Below are 20,987 nucleotides of genomic sequence, written 5' to 3' on the forward strand. Positions count from 1 at the left end.
TCTCCACAAAACTCTTCTTACAGCACCTTGCTCACTTGAAACACCATGCTGCAGAATAAATATGTGAATAAATGATTACATACTGATTTGAGCAGGAGTGGAAAACATTCACTCCCCCAGGGTCTGGCCTATTCCCTCACTCCAGTGCTGGATGAAGTTGGAGGGCCACCCCCTTTCCCAGCCCAATGGGCTTCCCTGTCTCCAGGCGGAGAAGGAGACAGGAATTGCCTCCTGCAAATGCTCTTGCCTGTCTCTGCAGAAGAACAGAGAGAACCTCTCAGCTGCAGAAAATGGCAGCTGCATCTTCTGCTAAAAGAAGAAATTCCATTCTCTGATCCTACCAACTGGCTAATACAGGTTGCAGTTATGCGGATATATTAGCCCGTGTGGCTCTAACTTCCTAACATTGATTCAAGGGGGGAAATCAGACGAATCACAATATATATTATCAGAACATCCTCAACTCTGGTGCCAACACTTTATTCCTTTGGGTGCCAGGCTAAAACCTTTCCATTTACCCATTATTTTAAGGTTTAAGTCTGATTTTAATGTGGGGTTTTATTGCATGGAAAATCAATTTGGATGCTGTGCTCCATTCTGTTTTATTATAAACTATTCCTAGACCTTGGTAATGGACGGTATATAAAAGTTTTAAATAGATAAATGTATAAAACAAAGTAGCTTGAAACTTTAACTATCAGGTCATACTTACTTCTAGTGCACAGAAGGAACAAAGTGATTCATAACATTAAGCAGTGGACCATTTAAGTTTTTCTAAATTTGGTTTTTTAAACATTGCTAGAGGATGTTCATGCTTTAGTTACACATTAGAAATGCAGTTAAGTGGTAATAATATAATTAAAGTAGTATGCATCATTGCTTAGCAAATGCATGAAAGGCTAAGGCAAAACTTGATTTAGATCCATGACTTAAATTCCTAACCTTTGTTGATTTAAATCACAATTGTACTGATTTTAATCAACCTATCTCGTAAAGAGGGACCATTCCTCAGTAGTGATGGAGCACACGCTTTGTACACAGTAGGACTCAGCCTCAGTCCATGCCATCACCAGCTAGAAAGATCACATATAGACACTCTCTCACTGCGCGTCTTCAAAGGGAGGCAGGACAGCCATATACTGGGGATGCCCAAATTCTGGATGTCCAGCGAAAGAGGTTCTGCAAAGCCCCATCCAACTATAGTAGGTCTGGCTGGATCAATGATCTGTTTGACACAGCTTTGTTCAGTCATTGTCAATTTCTCCACCACAATATGTCTGTGTTTGTCTGTTCACTTGAGATGAATCCCCACTACTAGATTTATGGCTCCCAGGATTAAGGCTGGAGTGCTTACAACTGTTGGTCAGTTTAGCTTGATTCCTAACCCCTTGGAAAAAGAAAATGTCATTTAAAGACAATGAAACTAAAAATGCACTCAAGCCAGCCTTCTCCCTCATCCTGCATTATTTCCCACCTCTGGCAACTGGACCTGTTGCAGATGTTTCACAGTAAGTATGCTCTGGGTTTGATAAATCACTCTATTAGGCTCATGATGTTGAACATCCGTCCCGGTTGTACTGATAGACATGCTGCCAGGGAGCCCTCTTTTCCTGCAAACCACACATGGGCTGTGCTCAGAGAAGGCTTCATCTCAGCCCAATCCCCTCCTCCAGTCATCTACTTGTCATGAAAGAAGGAAAAGAGGGGGCAAATGAATAACACACACACCCCTCCCAGGTTTCCAACTGTTTCTCTTATTTTTCATCATTCAGGCACCACTCATAGATCTGCTAAAAAAAAAAAAAGCCTTGCTGGTCATTTCACAACCAACAGAATGTTCCCATGAAACACCTTGACAGCAGGCCTTCTTGGTGGTGGTGCCCACCTGCTAGAAAACCCTCTGCAGTGCTGCTGGGAGGCAGAAAATTTGGCATGTTTCAAACACATAGACTTTCTCTGGCATCTAATGAACTCATCATATGTCGATCCATTTTAGTGCTTCTTGTAGTACTTTGTACTCTTATTGTAACTGGAATGGTAATCTACTGTATTTTCAGTATTTATGTGCTAGCCACACTAAGTAAATCCTGAATTCAATTGAGCTTCTGTGTAAGCATGCTTAGGTTTGTACTGCTCATCATCTAGGGTCCTTTTGATATGAACCACCACGAAAATTTCTCTCAAAGCAACATTTAATAAATTTATTAATTTCATTTAATAAACAAACATAAATGTACTTGCAGAGTTATTGTTAATAGCACATACAAGCATGGATTATGCCAGTCCTAACTTCTGCGCTAGGCCATTCTACTATGAGTTTCTGACTTCTGCCTACCATCACCTTCTAATAATTCACTTGTATGTCTATTTTTACCTGGACCCCTGTACATGTGGAAGGATATATATTTATCAGTGCATAATAATCCATGGAGTAAAGCTGCTAATGTTAACACAGAATTAGCAGGTAGTTATTATTCTGGATTAATCGACTTGCACAAAGAGGTTAATTTTGTGCATTAGGTGCAGAGCGGCTCAATTCCTTGTGTTTTTTCTTTTATTCAGAACTGAATCATATTATGCTCAACAACCCTTATTAACAGTGCACGGAGCTCCGTCTTAAATAAGAAGCACGCCGGCGAGTGACCAAAAGTGCAAGCCCTTTCCTTTAGCGCATGCGCTTGCGAACAGTCGGCAAGCCTGGAGAGAACGAGAAGATACGCGAAAGACGAAAAGGCGCATGCGTCAGTGTGTGGGTTGAGGCAGCAGGTGGCATGCTGGTTGGAGGAGGTTCGAGAGACAGAACATACGGGAAAGATAGCACTGCGCAAGCGCATTAGCAATGGAGGGGGGAGGGGAATTTAAGCGCGTGCGCGGCAGCGAGACATCCGGCGGCTTTTGGTATGCGCGCCGTTGAGGGAAGCGAAGCGGTAAGTGTGGCGGCGAATAGCGCGCATGCGTCCTTCCCGCGTCTGACTGGAAGGACTATAGTGAGAGGAGGGAGGGGTGGGTATTTTGCTGCGTCACCAGGCGCTTGGATGCCGCCGTTGCTGGAGAAGGAGCGCGAGAGCGCGCGCACGCGCGTGGTGCTTTGTGGGTAACAGGCCTTTGAGCCCTGAGAAGGAGCCGCTGCCGCTGCCGCCGCCGTTGCCCCTGACGCCGTCGCCGCTTCTTCCTCGCGGAGAGACCTTCAGTCCCGCCTTTGTTTTCCCGGCCGAGCTCTTGGAGAGGCGGCGAGAGAGAAGGGAGCAGGAATTGGAGCCGTCGCCACTAACGCTATTCGCCATGTGAGTGAACGAGGCTGCGCGGGCTGAGTTGCTGTTGGGCCGGGAAGGGTCGAAGTGGAATTGGATAATACATTGCGTGTGAGCGGATGGAAATACCTATAGAGAGACGGGTTTAAAAAAAATATTAACAGTATTTCATTTCTCTATCGCCCCATAGCTGAAGGTCTCTGATGATGATGAAAACCGAAAGGTTTAGCTCTAAATACATTTTGAAATTATTCTGTCTTGTATCATCGCACGCACAGCCTGCCGCCTTAGAGAAGGAAGGCATGGTAGAGAGTGGGAATATGTGTGAACAAAAGAGGAGAAGAGGGGCCAAAAATGCGGCGCTTGGCTTGAGACAGAGCTCAGCCTATTTTTTTCAGTGTCCTAGCTCGACCCTTTGGAATCTATGAAGGAAGAACGGGAAAACACGCCCTTGTGCACGTGCAGAGCGCACTTCCTTCCACCACCGAGTTAATTATAGACTTCCCACCACCGCGCAGGCTAAATTTTGTGGAGGGATGCTTCCTAGATGAAAAAGGTGGTATTTTTCAGACACACTTGTATCATAACATTTCCCTTCCATTCTTCTCCCCCAGCCCCAGAAATTAAAAGCTTTCTGAATGGCACTTTACGGACCCATGATAGGATGCTAAAGGTGCCTGGAAGACGGAAATCTGGAGGTGGGGAAATTGGTCATGTGGTGCAGTTTCCGGAATTAGATGTGAAGCATGTGGTAGATGATACCGAAAGGAAGTTGGTTGCTTGGCTGTGCTAGAATGGGGAGGAGGGAGTTGAGGCTGAAAGTTGACCATAAGTTTGGAAAGAACTGTAAAGTCTTTCTTTAAATGCTGAGATTGGGGAGCAGGGCCAGGAGAAGTGAAGGCATAAAGTCAATGCGATTTGCAAGTGAGGAAGAACAATCACAACATGTGAGATTAAGAAGCAGAATGCAATGGGTGTAGATAAATAGAAATGCTCTATGACCATAGATTAGAAGGCTGTGATAGGTTTTATTTACTTTATAACTAACCATACTGGATCTATCACTGTGAGCAGGTTTCTTCAGAGGCAGGTTGAGAAATAAATGTGGGGTGGAAGCAGACTGCAGCTTGTGGAAGGAAGAATAAAGGGGAAGGGACTAAACAGAATGCATGTATATATTGGGGAGAAGTTGCACTTGAAGAATGGTGTAAGTGTGATGTGTGAGAGCCAACCTGTTTACACTTAGCAAGAGTTCCATATGGGGAACTCTTCCAAAAGTAAGAAAAAGCTGGTAATGTAACATGGGATTTTGGAGAGGGGGATAGAAATGTGCTGGATTTGCAGATAGTATGACTAAGATCTAGCCTTCTGACTTTTTCAGAGGTGTTTAGAGAGGCATGGAGAATTTATACATGCAGGATTCTCTAACAACTGCAAGCTGTACAACAATTTCCATTTTTCTTCCTTTCCTAAGAATGGAGGATACTATTGACCTCAGCTGCTAAGTGCTTTCCTAAAAGGGGTAGCTTGTTTTAGCACTTGAGTGGCAACCTTTTCCAGTACAGTAATGGGCTCCTACTAGCTACTGACCCATTGCAAGAAGCAAAGAACTAGAGGGATAAATGACTTCAAAGCACATGGGGCCTTTATGCCATCAGCAGCCAAAGATAGTAGGGTGTTAAATCCTCTTCCTGGAATATCCTCATTGGATTTCTGGGGTTGAATGCCCCACTATTTGACCTGTAATCTCAGCCTAAATTGGGAAATACTTGCTGCTCAGTTTTAATTATGTTTTCCCGTGTGATTTTTAGGGAGGTTCAGAAAAGTCCAGTTCTTCTAATGCCAGTATTGGATTGGTTCTTACCAGCCCATACACAAATCTTTGTGCACAGCAAGAAGTTGCCACCACACAAGCTTATCCAAAGATACCTACACATCTTGGATACTTAGCCTCACTCCATGGGGTGACCAGTTCAGAAAGGAAGGACCATGTTCAAAAGACATGAGCCAACAGCAAGTAGAAATGAATGGAAGCTGCAAAAATACCTCTGGAAGAACCAGGTGTCTGAGTCATTTGGACTCTGCACATGCTTTGACCTTGACATTGGTTTTTAATTTTATTCCCTTTGAATAAATATGTTTTAACTAGCCATCATTTGCCTCTAAAGCAGAATTGGGAGCCTGTTTTAATGTGGTTTCTAATTCAGGCTTGTAGGCAAACAGCAGCTTATGAAGACCATAATGTGTATAATTCAAATATAGTAGGAAACTACAGTTCACTAGACTAAGAAATGGGGAAGGGGTCTGGAGAATATGTGAAAGTAGAGGGAGCACATGAACTGGAGGCTTAGGCACAGAGGTTCTAACTGTGTATGTGGTGGTGGGGGGGTGTTGTTGACAAAACAGAGTGTCTATCAGCAAACCATAAAATTGTTCAGGCATTAATCAAACAATATGTCAGTTCATAGAAACAGTGGCTTCTAATTGTCTGGTACATTACTTGACTTTATTAATAACCTCTATGTGATGGTGATACAAATAGAATCACTCCAGGATTGAATTCAAAATTTATATATGAGGAGCAAGTTAGCCTTACTCTTTCCACTTTTTCTCAGTGTATTGGCTAAACAGCTCTTCTAAAGATGAAAATTAGCTATCTCCTTTTGTTGATCATCAAAATTGCCTGCAGTCATGTGGGACTTGTATATTGATCGGGAGTCCTTAACTGAAAGAAAATGAAATCATTAGTTGCTACTAGTATGTAAGTGCTGTCCAGAATACTTGTGCTCCTTGCAGTCTGAAAATGGGATACCCAAAGCATGTACATGTGGCTTTAAGGATACTAATTATCTGTCCACCAAATTGTACCCAATGCTAACTACATAAATGCTCCAGAAGTACCCCTTAATAGGGAATGTATTATGTAACAATGTTTCAATTTGTTTTGGTGGCTCAGGTTCCAAAGGACAGTCAGACAGGCTGTGGAGGAGTAGGGAATTGTTTCTCTATTCTAACAATTGGTATGTGATAGGGGTTCTATTTATTCCCTGCTGCAGTGCTGTCCTTCAGTACCACCACATTCTTTTCCTCTCACATAAGCAAGTGACTGCTCTTCATTTATGCAGAACAAAATAAAGCAAAACATTTGGGAGCATCATTGTAGTGGTGACAAAACCTGTCCATTCCCTGATAGTGGCTAGCCCAGCTTCCACTAAGAGGGAATACTATGGGAAACGGCATAAAGAAGGCAAGTGGTTGGGTTTTGCTTTCCTTGAGCCCTTGTGCATAGAGCATTAATTATAACATGAAAATGGAACTTCTGAATGATATGCCAAGGAATCCAGAAGACTACTAATTATTAGAAGATAAAAACAAGCCAAATCAAAGTAATCCCTCAGTGTGTTTTAACCCCACCAAATGCAGACTAAAAAATTAAAAATGCTGTTGAACTCAGCTAAGGCTGGGGCTGTTGGATCTCTAGGAAATAAGCTCCATATATGTGGAACAGCTATGAAAAATGATCCTGTTTTTGTTTTTTGGATAGGATTGTTAAAGGGAGTCTTGTGAATCAATTTTATACAAGGGATTTTATAAAGTATGCAGGGTACAAGCCTCAAGGTTATCAAGTCTGAATCAAAGTGCAACTTGTATTTCTATCAGCTGGTCTGCTGTTCAGATCTGCTCCATATCTCTGGGGGACTAGAAATGGAGTTGAACTTTTATTTCAATTTTACAGAGTCTGTTCTGAGGAGTCTTGGGGTTGTCACTGAGAAACTGTAGTAATGCTAGACCAGCTTTCTGAAAACATTTTGTTGCTATTACTGGTCTTCCCCTACAGTGTGCAACTGGAAGAAAGTATTTGGTGTAACATTTCCATTTTTTAACTGTTCTACTACTATACTCTGAAATGGAAAGTAGAACCTCAGACATAGCAGTAAGCCAGAATTGTATGTTGCCCAATCAACCCTGCTTGGTTTATCCTGCCAATAGAAGTGGGTAATAGAACCAGGAGCAAACAAGGAAGCAAAAGCTTTTTGTTACCATCTAAACCCAGATTCCAGTTTGTCACTGTCTTAACAAACCAAGAACAGAAAGCCTGCTTCAAACCTGCCTTTGGTTCACAGTTTGTTAGGGCATTGACAGTACAGGAGTTTGGATTCAGACATAATAGGAAGTGTTAGCTTCTTCATTAATTTCTGGTTACTTCAATCACTTCTGCTAGCAGGAGAAGCCTGGGGAGAGGGTGATTGGACAGTATGTACAAGCATGCTAATCATGAACAGTTCTTAACCATTTTGACTTACTGGTTTATCTGAACAAATCCACCATACAAATTACAACCTTGATGTGCAACAATCCCTGAATCAAATTAGCAGTTTAAAATTCCTATTGATGATTTTGAATAGCCTTCAGATATCTGCACTAATAAATGATGTAATTCCAGCCATTAACACTGGAGTTGAACTGGAGCTCTTTTCCACTGGGAACTTACAGACTTCTATGTCCTCTGAATACACTATAACACATTATATTGAATAGGAGAGTCTTGGGGGGAGGCAAGAGATCTCTTCTAATAGAAAACTTTAAAAATTATCTTTTAGTCACTGCATTTGGGACTTAGGATGCTATATAGATCCTTGGTAAAATATCAGTAAAGAAGGAAGTAATGTGCAAAGTTATATGCTGTGTTCTGATAAGTTTACTGCTTTGATTTCAGCAGCTAGCCTGTAGTGCTGGCTTTGTCTTTGTTTATGTCAAGACCATAGCAACAAAACTTGACTGTGTGCTGTGGCCTCAACACACACTGTTCTGTTCAGCAAAGCTTGTGAAGTTCCGTGTTTTTGCTTTCTGTACTAGGATGTTCAAAATATGTGATACTGTACAGTCATAATTACAGTGTTCTGGTTCAGCTCAGAATCCCATGTGAGCACTTCATGACTAGCATAATCCCAGTCTAAAAGCAATGGCATAGAGGTACCTCTTATGCGAACTGGTGGCTTCACATGAGGACTGTTAGATTTGATTTACTGTGGCACTCAAAGAGGTGCCACCTTTGTGTAATTTAGTAGAGCAGCATGAATGCGGAAAAAGATGCTAGTTCTTGCAGGTATCATCTCTGCATGAGTTCTGATGTTGCAAGTGCATCAACATCATCTCAGAAGGCCCTGAGATTGTAAGAATAGCATATAGTTGCTTTTGTATTTGCTGTGCCTGACAAGCTTAAGAAAGCTTGAAACATATGCAACCAAAATAAGACAAACTGTCTTACTGTCATTCTGCCAGCAGAAGGAAAACCACTGGCAAAATGGATTTCCTGTTCCTCCTGCAACTCTCTACACCTCCAAATCTGCTTTTGACATTACCCCAGGGTTCTTTCAGACATATAGGGAGCTGTTGCACAAATGAACCTCTGCCTTCATGACATCTGATTCAAAACACAACAATGTATATTCATAAGTAAGAGGCCAACATCTGTAAAAAGGCATAGTACTGTTTCTCACTTGGTACATTATAATTACCTATACTGTATGCCTTTTAAATGTTATCCATTTGGAACTTGTCAATATGCTTATACTATCCAAAAGGATAGTAGCGGGGTTAGGGGAACCTTGAAACAGAAACCAAATAATCAAGACTTGGAATATCATTTGTATGAATAAACCATATATACCAGTAGGAAAGTATACAGTCATGTGATGGGGATGGTCTGGGAACCATTAATTAGATCAGAACTAGGTAACCACATGCTCTCTAAATGTAATTGGAACTGTGGCTTCATAAACACTAAACATAAGCTATGCTCACTGGGACTGATGGAAACAGTTGCCTGCCCCAGGTTAGACACTTGAACTGCAGTTACTAAAACCAATAACTTTCCTAAGGATATACTGTCATCACAGGTGTTGCAATGTTTTTTGCTGTCTAAAAGTTGTACAAATTGGGGTATTGGTGTTCAGCTAGACTGGGGGCTTTTAACATTAAGTAGACAGAACATGTAAATTTTTAACTTTATTTGGAAGACCTGAACTGAAAATTATGAAACTTAGTTTTGAAGTGAACTGTGTGCAGTTTTGCTATTTGTGTTCATCAGCTGAACCCAGCTTTTGTCATTGGCATAGCATTACTATCCTTGCCTTAGTAAATTTGTGCTTCTGGACTCTAAGATATTTCTCAGGTTAACAAAGAAATGTGTTTGAAGTATGTAAGCCTTGTTTTTCTGTTGCTGAAAGGAAAATCCATCTTGGATTTTCTGGAAACTCAGCCCATAGCACCTCTATTTAATTGAGTCAGTGAACAGTTTGGACATCAGGCCAATGATACTATTGCTGCCTTGGATGTGATTATGCATTTACACTTCAGACATAGAACAGAATTCAAAATAATGCATGTATAGCTCAGCTACCTGTTGTCATATTGGACAGTGTGCTGAAGTGAAGGCAGACAAATCCCATCAAATCTGATTTAAGTCACTTTGTTTAGGTGCAGATAGTAAGCTATACACCACTGTGAAACAATTGAAAATTTGAGTTCAGGAACTGGTGTTACATGTTTGGACCTTCTGCTTCTAGTTATCCATCTGTCTGCTGCATTTTGCGCAAGTTGCAGCTTCTGAATAGTCATCAAGGGCAGCCCAATGTACAGTACATTGCAGTAGTCAAGTTTAGAGATTAACAGTACACATATTACTGAAACCAGGCTATTTCTACCCAAATAAAGATGTACTTGGGCCACCAGCCGAAGCTGCTATAAGGCACTCTGTCAGGCCACCTGAGCCTCAAATGATATGGATGGTTCCACTCCTGTGAATACTTTTGCAATCATGCTGTGCAAACGCCCACCCACAAAAAAGCTGGTAATAAAAGTACACTAATGGAATAAGGGCACCGTGTGCACTCTGTCTGAGACTTAGCTTGCATTAGGGCAATGTGTTGTTTACTCTTTTTATATGGTCTCTCTAGGCAGCCTGCTTCTGCAAAGTGGTATGACCGAAGGGACTACGTCTTTATTGAATTTTGTGTTGAAGACAGTAAAGATGTTAATGTAAATTTTGAGAAATCCAAACTTACGTTCAGGTAAGCATAATGTGTATAAGCTGACCATGGGCAGAGATAACCATTTATTTGAAAAGTAGACATTAGCAAGAACAATTTATATATTTTTGTTTTCTTGCAGTTGTCTTGGAGGAAATGATAACTTCAAGCATTTAAATGAAATTGATCTTTATAATTCAATTGATCCAAATGTAAGTTGTTTTCTTTTCTCTACCATCTCCTTGTTTTTAGCATATCAAAAAAGCATTAGGTTGCATATTGCTAGTAAGCCAGTAAACATAACCTTCTAATAAATGGTATTTCTTATTACCATTTTTAATTTGATTTGAATGCAATATCATTATATTGCATTTAGTTCCTTCCATTTTATCTGTGTAACAGCAACCCTGTGAGTTAGATTGGGGTGAGTAAGTGACTGGCACCTACCAGCCATAATTTAAACCAGATATGAGACTTTGATTTTATATGTACACTTATTTATAAATTACTCAAAAATGGTAGTTACCAAGCAAGTACGCTATAGAGATCTCTTTCTTTTTGCTGCCTGATTTCTGTTCCTTCAATGTTCAAGGAATTTCATTGTGAAGCAGATTGCATAATTACACCTGCTTCAGTTTCTCCACCTGTCTTTCCCTTAGGCCGGATTGAAATACTTTAACATTTTATGGCCAGCTAGCTGTTTATATTATTGGGGGAGAGATACTTCTTTCGTTTGACTGCTGACATTTCTGGTGAGGTGTTAATACAATTAAAATAAGTTAGTAGCAGGGCTTGTGAGTGCTACAGTATAGCTGCAGGCTCCTGCATGCAGGTGAAGTGCCGCTTACATAAAGAGGTGAGGAGATAAACCTGTTTCTCAGTTGTACCACACTACAAGGTTGAGAGCTATGTGACCGCTCCTTCATATAAAAAAATCATGAATTTAAAAACTGTCATGTCAGGAAGAAGGTAGTGCAGTGGTATATCTTCCTTTTTCTACAGAGGAGCATTTATATGGCCCAGGTGTGGCTACTACTTCTATTATTTGTAAAACCTAAGCATATTCTGTGTTAAGGAACCTTTTTTTTTTTTTTTTTTTACAGGAATCCAAGCATAAAAGAACAGACAGATCTGTCTTATGTTGTTTACGAAAAGGGGAATCTGGCCAATCATGGCCACGGTTAACAAAAGAGAGAGCAAAGGTAAGACTTGTATTGTTGTATTTTATATTACTTTTTGAAGTTTAAGGAGAAAACTCTTCTCCTTCTTCTTAGGAAGAAACTGTCCTAAAGATATTCTGCTTTCTGAGATACACAACCCAGTCCTATCAGTATGTTGTGCCCATGAGCATGCTGGAGGTCTCACAGTTGTGTGCACATTGGAGCCTCTCCTTTCCCTTAAACTTGGCTATGCCTAGTTACCTGCCCCTTCTTGGAATGATGGGCTATAAGGAAACTGTTCTGTAGGTACAAGGAAACCAGTTGGATGGTTCCTAGTGAAGTCTCCTGAGCTTGCCAGGACCTACCCCACAATCTGTCTCTTGTGTAATTTGGATGCTATTTTATTCTTACCTCCACAGCTTAATTGGCTCAGTGTGGACTTCAACAACTGGAAAGACTGGGAAGATGATTCTGATGAAGATATGTCCAATTTTGATCGCTTTTCTGAAGTAAGTGAAATTCAACTGTTGGTAATAATTTTGGATTACTTAATTACAAGGCAGTAAGGTCCTTTAAGGTTTGACAGCAGGCATGAAAATAAGCCCAGAAATTGCTTTTAGTTGACAAGAAACTTTTGTAATTTAGATGATGAACAACATGGGTGGTGATGAAGATGTAGATTTGCCAGAAGTAGATGGAGCAGATGATGTAAGTAGCCTCCTGTATCATTTGTTGAAACTTCTAAGACTTCTTAATGTATATTGAAATGAGTTTGCTATGAAGGGTTTCCAATAGAGTGACGATACACAAGTTTCTAAACTTAGCATCATTTACGTCAGGGGTCTCAAACTCGCGGCCCGCGGGCCAGTTGCTGGGACAGGCGGGGCACGGGGGAGGGGCCCTGCAGCCTTCAAAGCGCCGGCAGCGCCCGAGCCGGCCGCAGGATGAGCAGCCCACCACCACTGCGGTGGTGGAATACTCGATGTGGCCCAGCCTCACCCAGACTCTACTTCCAGTACCCCCCAGGTAAGTTGAGTTTGAGACCCCTGATTTACGTGCACATTGCAGTGTTAAAGCTTGATGCCTTGAATGCTGTTGCATATAACTTTTGAGCCCACATTCTCACATTTTCTCTAGTGTGTTAACATAATGAAAGTTTAACTCTATCGGACTAAATATGAGCCTTGCATTGAGCGAACTGGGGGTGGGTGGGTGCATAAAATAGCTATCCTGGTCTTATACCATATGACTTCAAAGCAAAAAGAAGGTGCTTTGGGAGCGGACCTTATTGCTGATCATCTGTTTTCTTTCTTACTGTCTAATAGGATTCACCAGACAGTGATGATGAAAGTAAGTTGATTACTGCATATATTTGTCATACTGTATGTCCAATTAAGTTAAGCAAAACACCTGGCACTTTTGAATATTTATCAATTGGTGCTTTCAATCCCTCATTATCATTTGGATGACAAATAGTAATCTGTTACTAAAGTAGTAGTAGAGAATTTATAGATCAGTTTATCGTGGAAAAAAACCTTTTTTTTCTCATCACAAGACATGAAAAAACCCCTGAAGGGCAGAAGACATGGATCCCCTAGTGTTGATTACACTCTGCCTTTAAAATAAAGTTAACAGTTATGTTAATTTCTAGCACAGTTTGCATCTAATGAGATGCTACAGTGGAAGAATTTCCCTATGGTACCTCTTGTTGAAGGGGCATTTTGACTATTCAGGCATGGCATTGCTTGTCATGTACACAGTGCAGGGGTGGATTGTTTGGGTGGTTGATAAGCCAACTATAACTGTAAAATGGCCTGTGAGGATTGAGGTGGCTTGTCAACTACTGCAGCATCTTGCCCTTGCAGAGTTTATGTGTAATGAGAAGTTACAGCACCCACATACCACACCTCAAGTATTCAAAATGTCTGTTTCTGCAACAAAAAGCTGCATGAGGAAGTTCATTCATGGTACTTGTTACAGACAAAGCAGGTTTCTATATTAGAAATTGAATGACTGCATTTAATATGGTCTACGTGAATGAGCATTCTGAATGAAGTTTCAACTAACTGTATTTATCTTAAATTAGTCACTATGAACCTCATTCTGTGGGTGACAAAACAATTTTAAGATTTTAAAACAAATCAAATGCAGTGAGCACATTTGTACTTTACATTAACTCACCCTGGTAATGAATCTTGGTGGGTTGGACAACCCCTCCAAAGTTGTAACAGGACTTGTGAAAGCTGCCTTCTCCAGTCTCTGTGGGGGAAGATAAAACGGGGGGGGGGAGGCATAGGAGAGCCAATATGGCTTAGGATCACAGTAGGAAGGGTGAGAAAGGGTGAGGGGCCAGCTGGCAGTGGCATTCCCCAAGAACCACTTAGCAAGATTCTTTGCTTTTCTTTTCCAAGGGCTCAGTAGCTGATTCCCCATATCCATGATGGGGGTCGGTCACCTGGATGACACAACAAATCATTGTGGGTACAGCAACCTCTACAGTACACTAAGGGGTTCAAGAGGCTTGTTGCCCACAAACAGCCCATCCTGGGGAAATTGATCCAAGTTTGCATTACATGACAACCCAGTGTACAGGCACATGATTCAAATATGTAAGGTTGTATCCAGTTAGCTTCTTCTACACATGGAATAGCTTCTGTCAGGGAAAGAAAGGACAAGTCAATTGCCCAAGTAGAAGTCCATGCAGCATTGGTTTTCATTTGGTAATAGCTACAATAATTCCATACATACAAAGAGAAGCCATTAGTAAATTTTTAAATATAATCAAGTCCAGACTTAAAATAGGATATTTATGTATAATATTAAAAGACTTGCATGAGCATAAAGGATTTTGCCTCTAACACTAAAGTGTTGGTGTCGGTGTTCTCTGTGGAAGCCTATGCCAGAGGACCATGACTGAAAAGCCCTCTCTTCATGTCTACTCTCTGGGCTTTGGCTTGAGGGGAAGTACTTAGAAGGGCTTCCACTGATGATCTCAGGGCATGAGTGTATACATCTGGGAAGAGGGTTCTTATTGGTACTAAGGTCCCCAGGCATGAAAGATGTAAAACATCAATACTAACACTTTGAATTGGGCTCAGAAAACAGTAAAGGCAAGAGAGAATTGGTAAAATACATTCACAATCTTTGATTCTGGTTAAACTTTCACTGTCATATTTTGCAACAGCTGACTCTTCTGAACAGGGCAGGGTCACATGTAACACATTGCAGTAATCCAAAGAAGAGGTTATAAGTCTAGACCACTGCACCCAAATTATCCGTCGCCAAATACCACAGCAGCTGGCATACTACCTGAAGCTGGTAAAAAGTCTTCTGTACCACAGAGGTTTGACTAATCCTCCGATTACAGTAATGAATCTAAGAGTTCACCCCTGGTGACTAATCCTGTCCTTTGTGGGAAGTGCAACCCTATCTAGAACAAGTTGAGCACTACTCAACTGAATAGAGAAGCCACCCAATAATAATGCCCCTGTCTTACCTGTTTAAGCCTCATTTTGGAGGTCCCTGTCAGGACCACTACTGTGACCAATCACTGATTCAGCTCTTCCAGTGCCTTATCTGAATTAAAAAAGCAGAGGAAGAGCTGTGTGCCACCTACACATTGGCTGTACTCAAAAACCCAGGTGATCCCACTGAGCAATTTCATGTGAATATAAAGTAGCATGAGGGATAGAATTGGACCCCTATGGAGTTTGGAACCGTAGGGGCCATTTCCAGCCCCACCTTCTGGAAATATTTCACTCCAGATTTGAGTAGAATCATTGCAAAGCCTCTACTCCAGAAGGATATGATTGTGAATGCCACTGAGAGACACTAAGAAAACAAGAAAAATCAACATATCTCCCCGTTTCCTCCTTCCAACATGGGGTTATCTCACAGTTCAGCCAAGGTGGTTTCAGTGCAGTAAGCAGACCTAAACCCAAATTGAAATTGATCTGAACATCAGTGTCATCCCAGAATGTCTGGATCCAATCAGGAATTCCCTGCTGTCAAGTACCTTTGCCCAAATAGGTGACATTTGATGCTGACTTAGAAGTTCTTTCAGGTCCATTCAAAAGAATGCTTCAGGAATAGACCTGCTACTTCCTTCGGTGACATTGAGACTATGGCCCACTTTTTACAGAGGAATATACAACTTCCTGGACCCAACCAGCTGGCCATTCCTTCCCTGCTGGATGTAATATAAAGGCAATGATCCAGTGAATACGTGTTTGCACAAACTCAGCCAAGCACTGTCTACATTGTCAGACTTCATGTACCAAACTGTAGGCCTTTATACTTGACTTGCCATAATTGTAAAGTCTGAATTACAATGGACGCAAACAGTCTTACACTCGATTCCATGTAAGCATTTCACAATGAGCCACCAAGGGTTTCATTACATCATCTCATGGTTTAAATGAACCATTTAGGCAAGCTCCACTGGATAAAGCTGAGAAGATTCAGTGGTGTTCAAAAACCTCAGTTCAAGGGGAATACAAAGGAGCCAGTGTTTGCTGAAAAGTAGGGATATACATAAATAAAAACTACTTGGGCTCCGTGCAACAGGAAAAGTTGCTTAGGAACAACCATTTATTTTACATTGTTGCATTGTTAAACTATCCCAAGACCTCAGTAAGGGACAGTCTAGAAAACTTATTAAATGAATGAATGTCAGCCTGGGCCCTGGTCATCCCTTTTTTTCATAGGTCAGCCGGGGTTTCAACAGGAATACCAGCCTTACTAATGGGGAAATCCCCCAGAACTGTTTGGCATCTGTCAGAATTCATTGACTTCTGGGTACAGTCTGTGCAAATAAGTTTTTCCACCCTTGCACACAGAAATGGTCACTAACACGATAACCTCAAGAGAAAGTGATCTGACCATGACAGGGAAGAGTTGGAAAATTTCCCACCTTCGGTTGGCCCTTGTCCTCTCCGGTAGACAATACCAAGTTTAGCACGTACCCTATGTATTGGGTTGTTAATAGTGTAGACAACCCCATGGTTGTCCTAGTGGGCAAAGTCCTGAGCAGCCACAAATCAAGTAGTCTCAGCATGAATTTCATGGGTCTGCAGGACAGCTGTCCAGGAAGTCCTGAACACCAAATCTAAGAGCAAGTCTTCACTTAAGTAAGGTGAAATTATTCTCTCTCCCCTAACATAATATTCAGCATGAATAAAAACTGATAAAACACAAGATGAACATTGATTCTGCAATATCGTTTGTTTCCAACTTATGTAAGTACAGGATTCTGCTTGGTTCTTACCATGGAGTTGCAGCCATGATGGTGCAGTGTTCCCCTTAGGGGAAAGGGCATGAGAAAATAGGTCTTTTCTGTTGGTCGGAATAGTAGTCCACGTGGAGCATCCTACATTGGCAGACAAACATCCTATAGTGGCACCATCCTACAATGGTTTAGCTTCTTAAGCAGCCTGTTTGTGTTCATCAGTCTTTTTCTAGCACTGACTTTGTGGCATGAGAATGAGAAGGCAGGGCTTTCTTATCACCTCTGGGATATAGAAAATAGAAACTCTGGAAAAGGAACTGTGCACTTCATGGGGGAAATGTTTGCTGCTGAGCATACTCCTCAGCAGGTGTAGTAGCCCTGGGTGATTTGATTTGTAGCAGCTACTGTCAAAACTCTATGTGTTCTTACTAGTGGGGGGCACATCTTTGGAGGTGGGCTGCTCTTAGGTAAGGTTAAATTTCTTTTATTTACAATAAGCTTTGGTGAATTAGTTACAGTGGTCTTCCCAGAGCTACAGCATTCAGTAACCTTTTTTTTTCTCCCCTCCAGAAATGCCAGACCTGGAATAAGAGTAACTGACACATCTTGGGGTTTGGGGAAAGAACTTCATCACAACATTTCGTAATTGAGATAAGAATTCCTGAGTTGATAGCTCTAAAGGCAGAAAATGCATCCTTTAACTCATCTTCAACCTGTTTTAAGCAGCTTCATTGATTGGTGCGTACCATTGTTCAGGGCAGTCTTAAGCTATGTGAGGCAATAATGTTATGCATGAAAGTTTTTCCCAACTTCCAAAAAACCCACACACAAACATTTGAGGTATAGGCAATCAATATAAAACAGTTGCAATAAGAGTTTACAACGCCTCTTTGCCTCATAAGATACTGCAATGGGAAAACTCTCAATGTACATGAAGTGGAAAACTTATACTTTCCCCCTCATATTCTGGACTACCACAGACAACTTAAGTTTCAGATTTTATGCCTGGAACAGAACTGGCCGAAACAATGTTTTAATTGGCTTTCAGAATTTAAACTGGTAACATGCTGTACCTCTAGGGGTGTCTTCAGGGTATGTTCCACTAATGTTTAATGCTCTTCACTTTGTTGTATTTAATCACTAGTTAGTGTTCAAGATATCCTAGCTAAACTAGCAACCCCTCTAAAACTTAAAATGGGTGAAGCCTGTACATTTGGTAGTTTGATCCTCAAAGCTCTTACATTTCTTAATACAAGAGAGGTAAGAGAGCCTGTACGTTGTTGCTTGTCAATCTGTACATTTAGACCAAATTGTATTTGCACTGTTGGTATGAAAGCGAGTGACAAAATGTTAATACACTATTGGAACTTTTTTTGTTTTTTTGACCAGCTTATGATAAGCCTGAAAACCTCAATTTGTGTTCAAAGCAGTGGGGATTTTTTAATGTCTACATTATTTCTAATAAACTGTTGAAGACTCCATGGCTGTCAACTGTCTGGCTGGCTGTAACTTCATGTAACTTACTATTTGTTGGAATGGAATACATTATTTCTAGTTGGAATAATAGTGTGGGGTTATTTCATCTGTTCGAAGGAAGGAAGTTGTAATATTCCCAAACAAGCCTTTAAAAAGAAAATAGGATCTGTAAGTTGTGGGTACACTGACAACAGTTTAAAGAAAGTGTTGTGATTTGACTAAAATAAAAAAGTCCTCCTTTAAAATGTTGAGCTTCGATATTTGATGCTTGATTTCTGAAATGCTTTAAAAAAACCACATGCTGAGTATATGTGGTGCGGGCAACACTCAAGAGTTGAGCCTTAGGTATTGAAGAGTGGAGAGTTTCTGAAGGCATGCTTCAGTGGCCTCTGCATCTCTTCACATGTGCCTCCCAGTTGCATAGTGTCAGCAGCTGCACAAGATGGCCCACTGCTTGAGGTGAGAAGATGCACGTTGCTGTTTCCTGCAGGTGTTGCTGCCATACATGTGCTGTTATCTCCCTCATGAAGATCCTATGTGTGCAGCCTCTCCAGAGGGGTAATTCCTCAAAGCAAGGCCCTGTGAGGTAGCCCTGTAAACAGCCTCTAGCATAGCAAGAGATCAGTTGGGCAGGCTCTGTAGAGCAAGGTTACCCAATCTCTTGCTTTGTTGATGGCTCAGAGATGGCCTGTCCAGATTGGCTACAAACCTGCTCTCTTGTGCTGCCCCTAGATGTTCATATGGTCTGCTTCACTAAACCATCCTACACGCAAGACTTAGAAATCGCATTTAAGACAAAATAATGCCCTGCAGCACACCACTGTTTAAATTCCATGGGGCAACCAGGCATGAAATTTATTCTGCAGATAGGACAAGAACAACCAAAGGCCAGTACTTCCGATATCTCAGAACTGGCCCAAAAGGTCACCATGGTCAGTGGTATCGAATACTTCTGAAAAATCCAGTAGCAGAGTAGCTCTTCCATTCTTCCACTCTCCTACGAAGGTCACCACAAGGGCAACAAAGGCTGATTCATTCCCAAATTGAACTAGAAACCAGACTGCTTGAAAAATCCACAACTAACATGACAAAGTGGTCGTCTTGATTTCATAAGACTATAAAAGTGGAAATGGTTTCCAGCATAAAGAGTACAAGCATCCACAAGTGATGATACATCACAACTCTAGTTACATGTTTGGGCTCTATTTTGCTGGTGTACCGCAGCTTATTAACATGCAAACCTGGGGAGGATGAAGTGATTAAAACACCATCCAAAAAACCTTAAAACAAGTGATGGTTTATGGGTAGTTTATTTGTTGCATCCATTTGGCTTCAGACATAATGACAAATTGTGACACATGCCCCGTTGCAGCTTGAATAATTCCAGTGTAAGACAACAGTCCCTGCAGGCAACTCACCTGTAGCGGCTTGCTGTTGTGTGCTAAGCAATATTGTTTGGTGCAGTCCTGTAGGCTTTTGGAGGGTTCTGCCATGCACTGCAGGATGCAGCAGATTTCTTTGCTGAGGGAGGAAGGTCGGTTCTGGGGGACTTCCTTTGACTGGTAGAAGAACCCTTGACCACTGGCTGTCCTTTCACTGCTCTGGCCATGGTAGCAAAGTGGATCATGTCAAGGGTGGCTGGGGTGGCACTGGATTAAATGCATCCAGTGCCCCCCATTTTTTCCTTCTCATTGCATCCATAACTGCTCTCTTCACAGCAGTATGTCAAGCAAGCCTTCCACGCTGTTTGGTTGGTTCTGTTACTTAAATTGTACATGCCTTTGTTTTTATTTTTATTTGTGGGGAGGGCTAGTGTGCAAACGTGAAATCAGGTGCAGTAAACAGAGTGACTTGTGACAATTTAAAACCAGAACATAATGTATAAACCATACATAAGTTACAGATACTGAGGCAGAGACTGCAGATGAACACAGAGGCAAAAGCCTGCCAGGTTAGAAATATTTTCATCTTGTGAAAGAGACCTGTGCTACACAGGGCAAGGTTTTCCACAGTATTGGTGCAGCCACTGAGAAGGCCCTATCTCCTGTTGCCATCAGCTATGCCTCCACACTAAATGGGACCAAAACATGCTCTCTTGACCTTAAACATGTTCAAACGGGAAAAGGTGTTCCATCAGCTAACTTAGACTTTGGTCTTTAAAGGTGGTGACCAACACTTTGAAACCGTCTGGCAGTAAATTGGCAGCCAGGCCAGACATTCCAGGACTTTGTGATTCCATGGACATGCACCCTCTTGTTAGTGCTGCTAACGTTCTTGGACCACCTGCAACTTCCAAAGACTCTTGAAAGGCAGCCCTGTGTGGAGCACCTTACAGTGAGTCAGTTTCAATGTAACCAAGGCATGTGTTACCCTAACTGGGTCTGACTTGGGAATGGATTTATTTGTTATGCCAGCCTAAGCTGGAGAAAGGCACTTCTGACTGTCACCGCCAACAGGCATTCCAGATGCAGAGTTAAGTGCAGGAGAGTCTCCCAAAGAGCAAAACTGGTTTTTCAAAGTACACCCCACCTGAAATAGGCTGAGCCCTCTTTCCTCCAGAGCAAAAGCCTTGCCTGAATTAAGCTTCAATGTATCAGCTCCCATCTCATGCTAGAAATGGTGATGGGAATTATACATTGGTGGGGCCCCGGGCTGGTGAAGACTTTTAGATTTCAGGCAGATTTCCTTTTGGCCAATGGGGCAAAAGCGCAACCCACAATAGGTGGAGATAAGCCCCTGGACTGCCTACAGTTGCCCACCTCTGCTATTTACTGGTAGCCTACACCAGCCCTCCATGATCAGGCAACTCCTAGATGCATTTGACCACAAATCCCATCATCCT

At 41.7% G+C, this 20,987-nt stretch overlaps 1 protein-coding gene across 1 annotated transcript; it reads left to right on the forward strand.

Annotated features, from left to right (window-relative positions):
• The first annotated feature begins 2,994 nt into the window (after positions 1–2,994).
• Positions 2,995–18,148, forward strand: PTGES3 (prostaglandin E synthase 3). Its single transcript, XM_044421868.1, has 8 exons — positions 2,995–3,284; positions 10,211–10,324; positions 10,425–10,494; positions 11,386–11,484; positions 11,862–11,951; positions 12,088–12,150; positions 12,768–12,792; positions 17,240–18,148. Coding segments are annotated over exons 1-8 (483 nt in total). The 5' UTR covers positions 2,995–3,282; the 3' UTR covers positions 17,260–18,148.
• Positions 18,149–20,987: the final 2,839 nt, after the last annotated feature.

Source organism: Varanus komodoensis, unplaced genomic scaffold, assembly GCF_004798865.1.
Source record: "Varanus komodoensis strain SLA01 unplaced genomic scaffold, ASM479886v1 scaffold12, whole genome shotgun sequence".
NCBI lineage: Eukaryota > Metazoa > Chordata > Lepidosauria > Squamata > Varanidae > Varanus > Varanus komodoensis.

Excerpts from the sequence above, each read along its gene's own strand:
- PTGES3 (XM_044421868.1), top strand. Across the intron at positions 10,325-10,424 it reads AAATCCAAACTTACGTTCAG|TTGTCTTGGAGGAAATGATA; the intron begins GTAAGCATAATG and ends GTTTTCTTGCAG. Across the intron at positions 11,952-12,087 it reads ATTTTGATCGCTTTTCTGAA|ATGATGAACAACATGGGTGG; the intron begins GTAAGTGAAATT and ends TTTGTAATTTAG.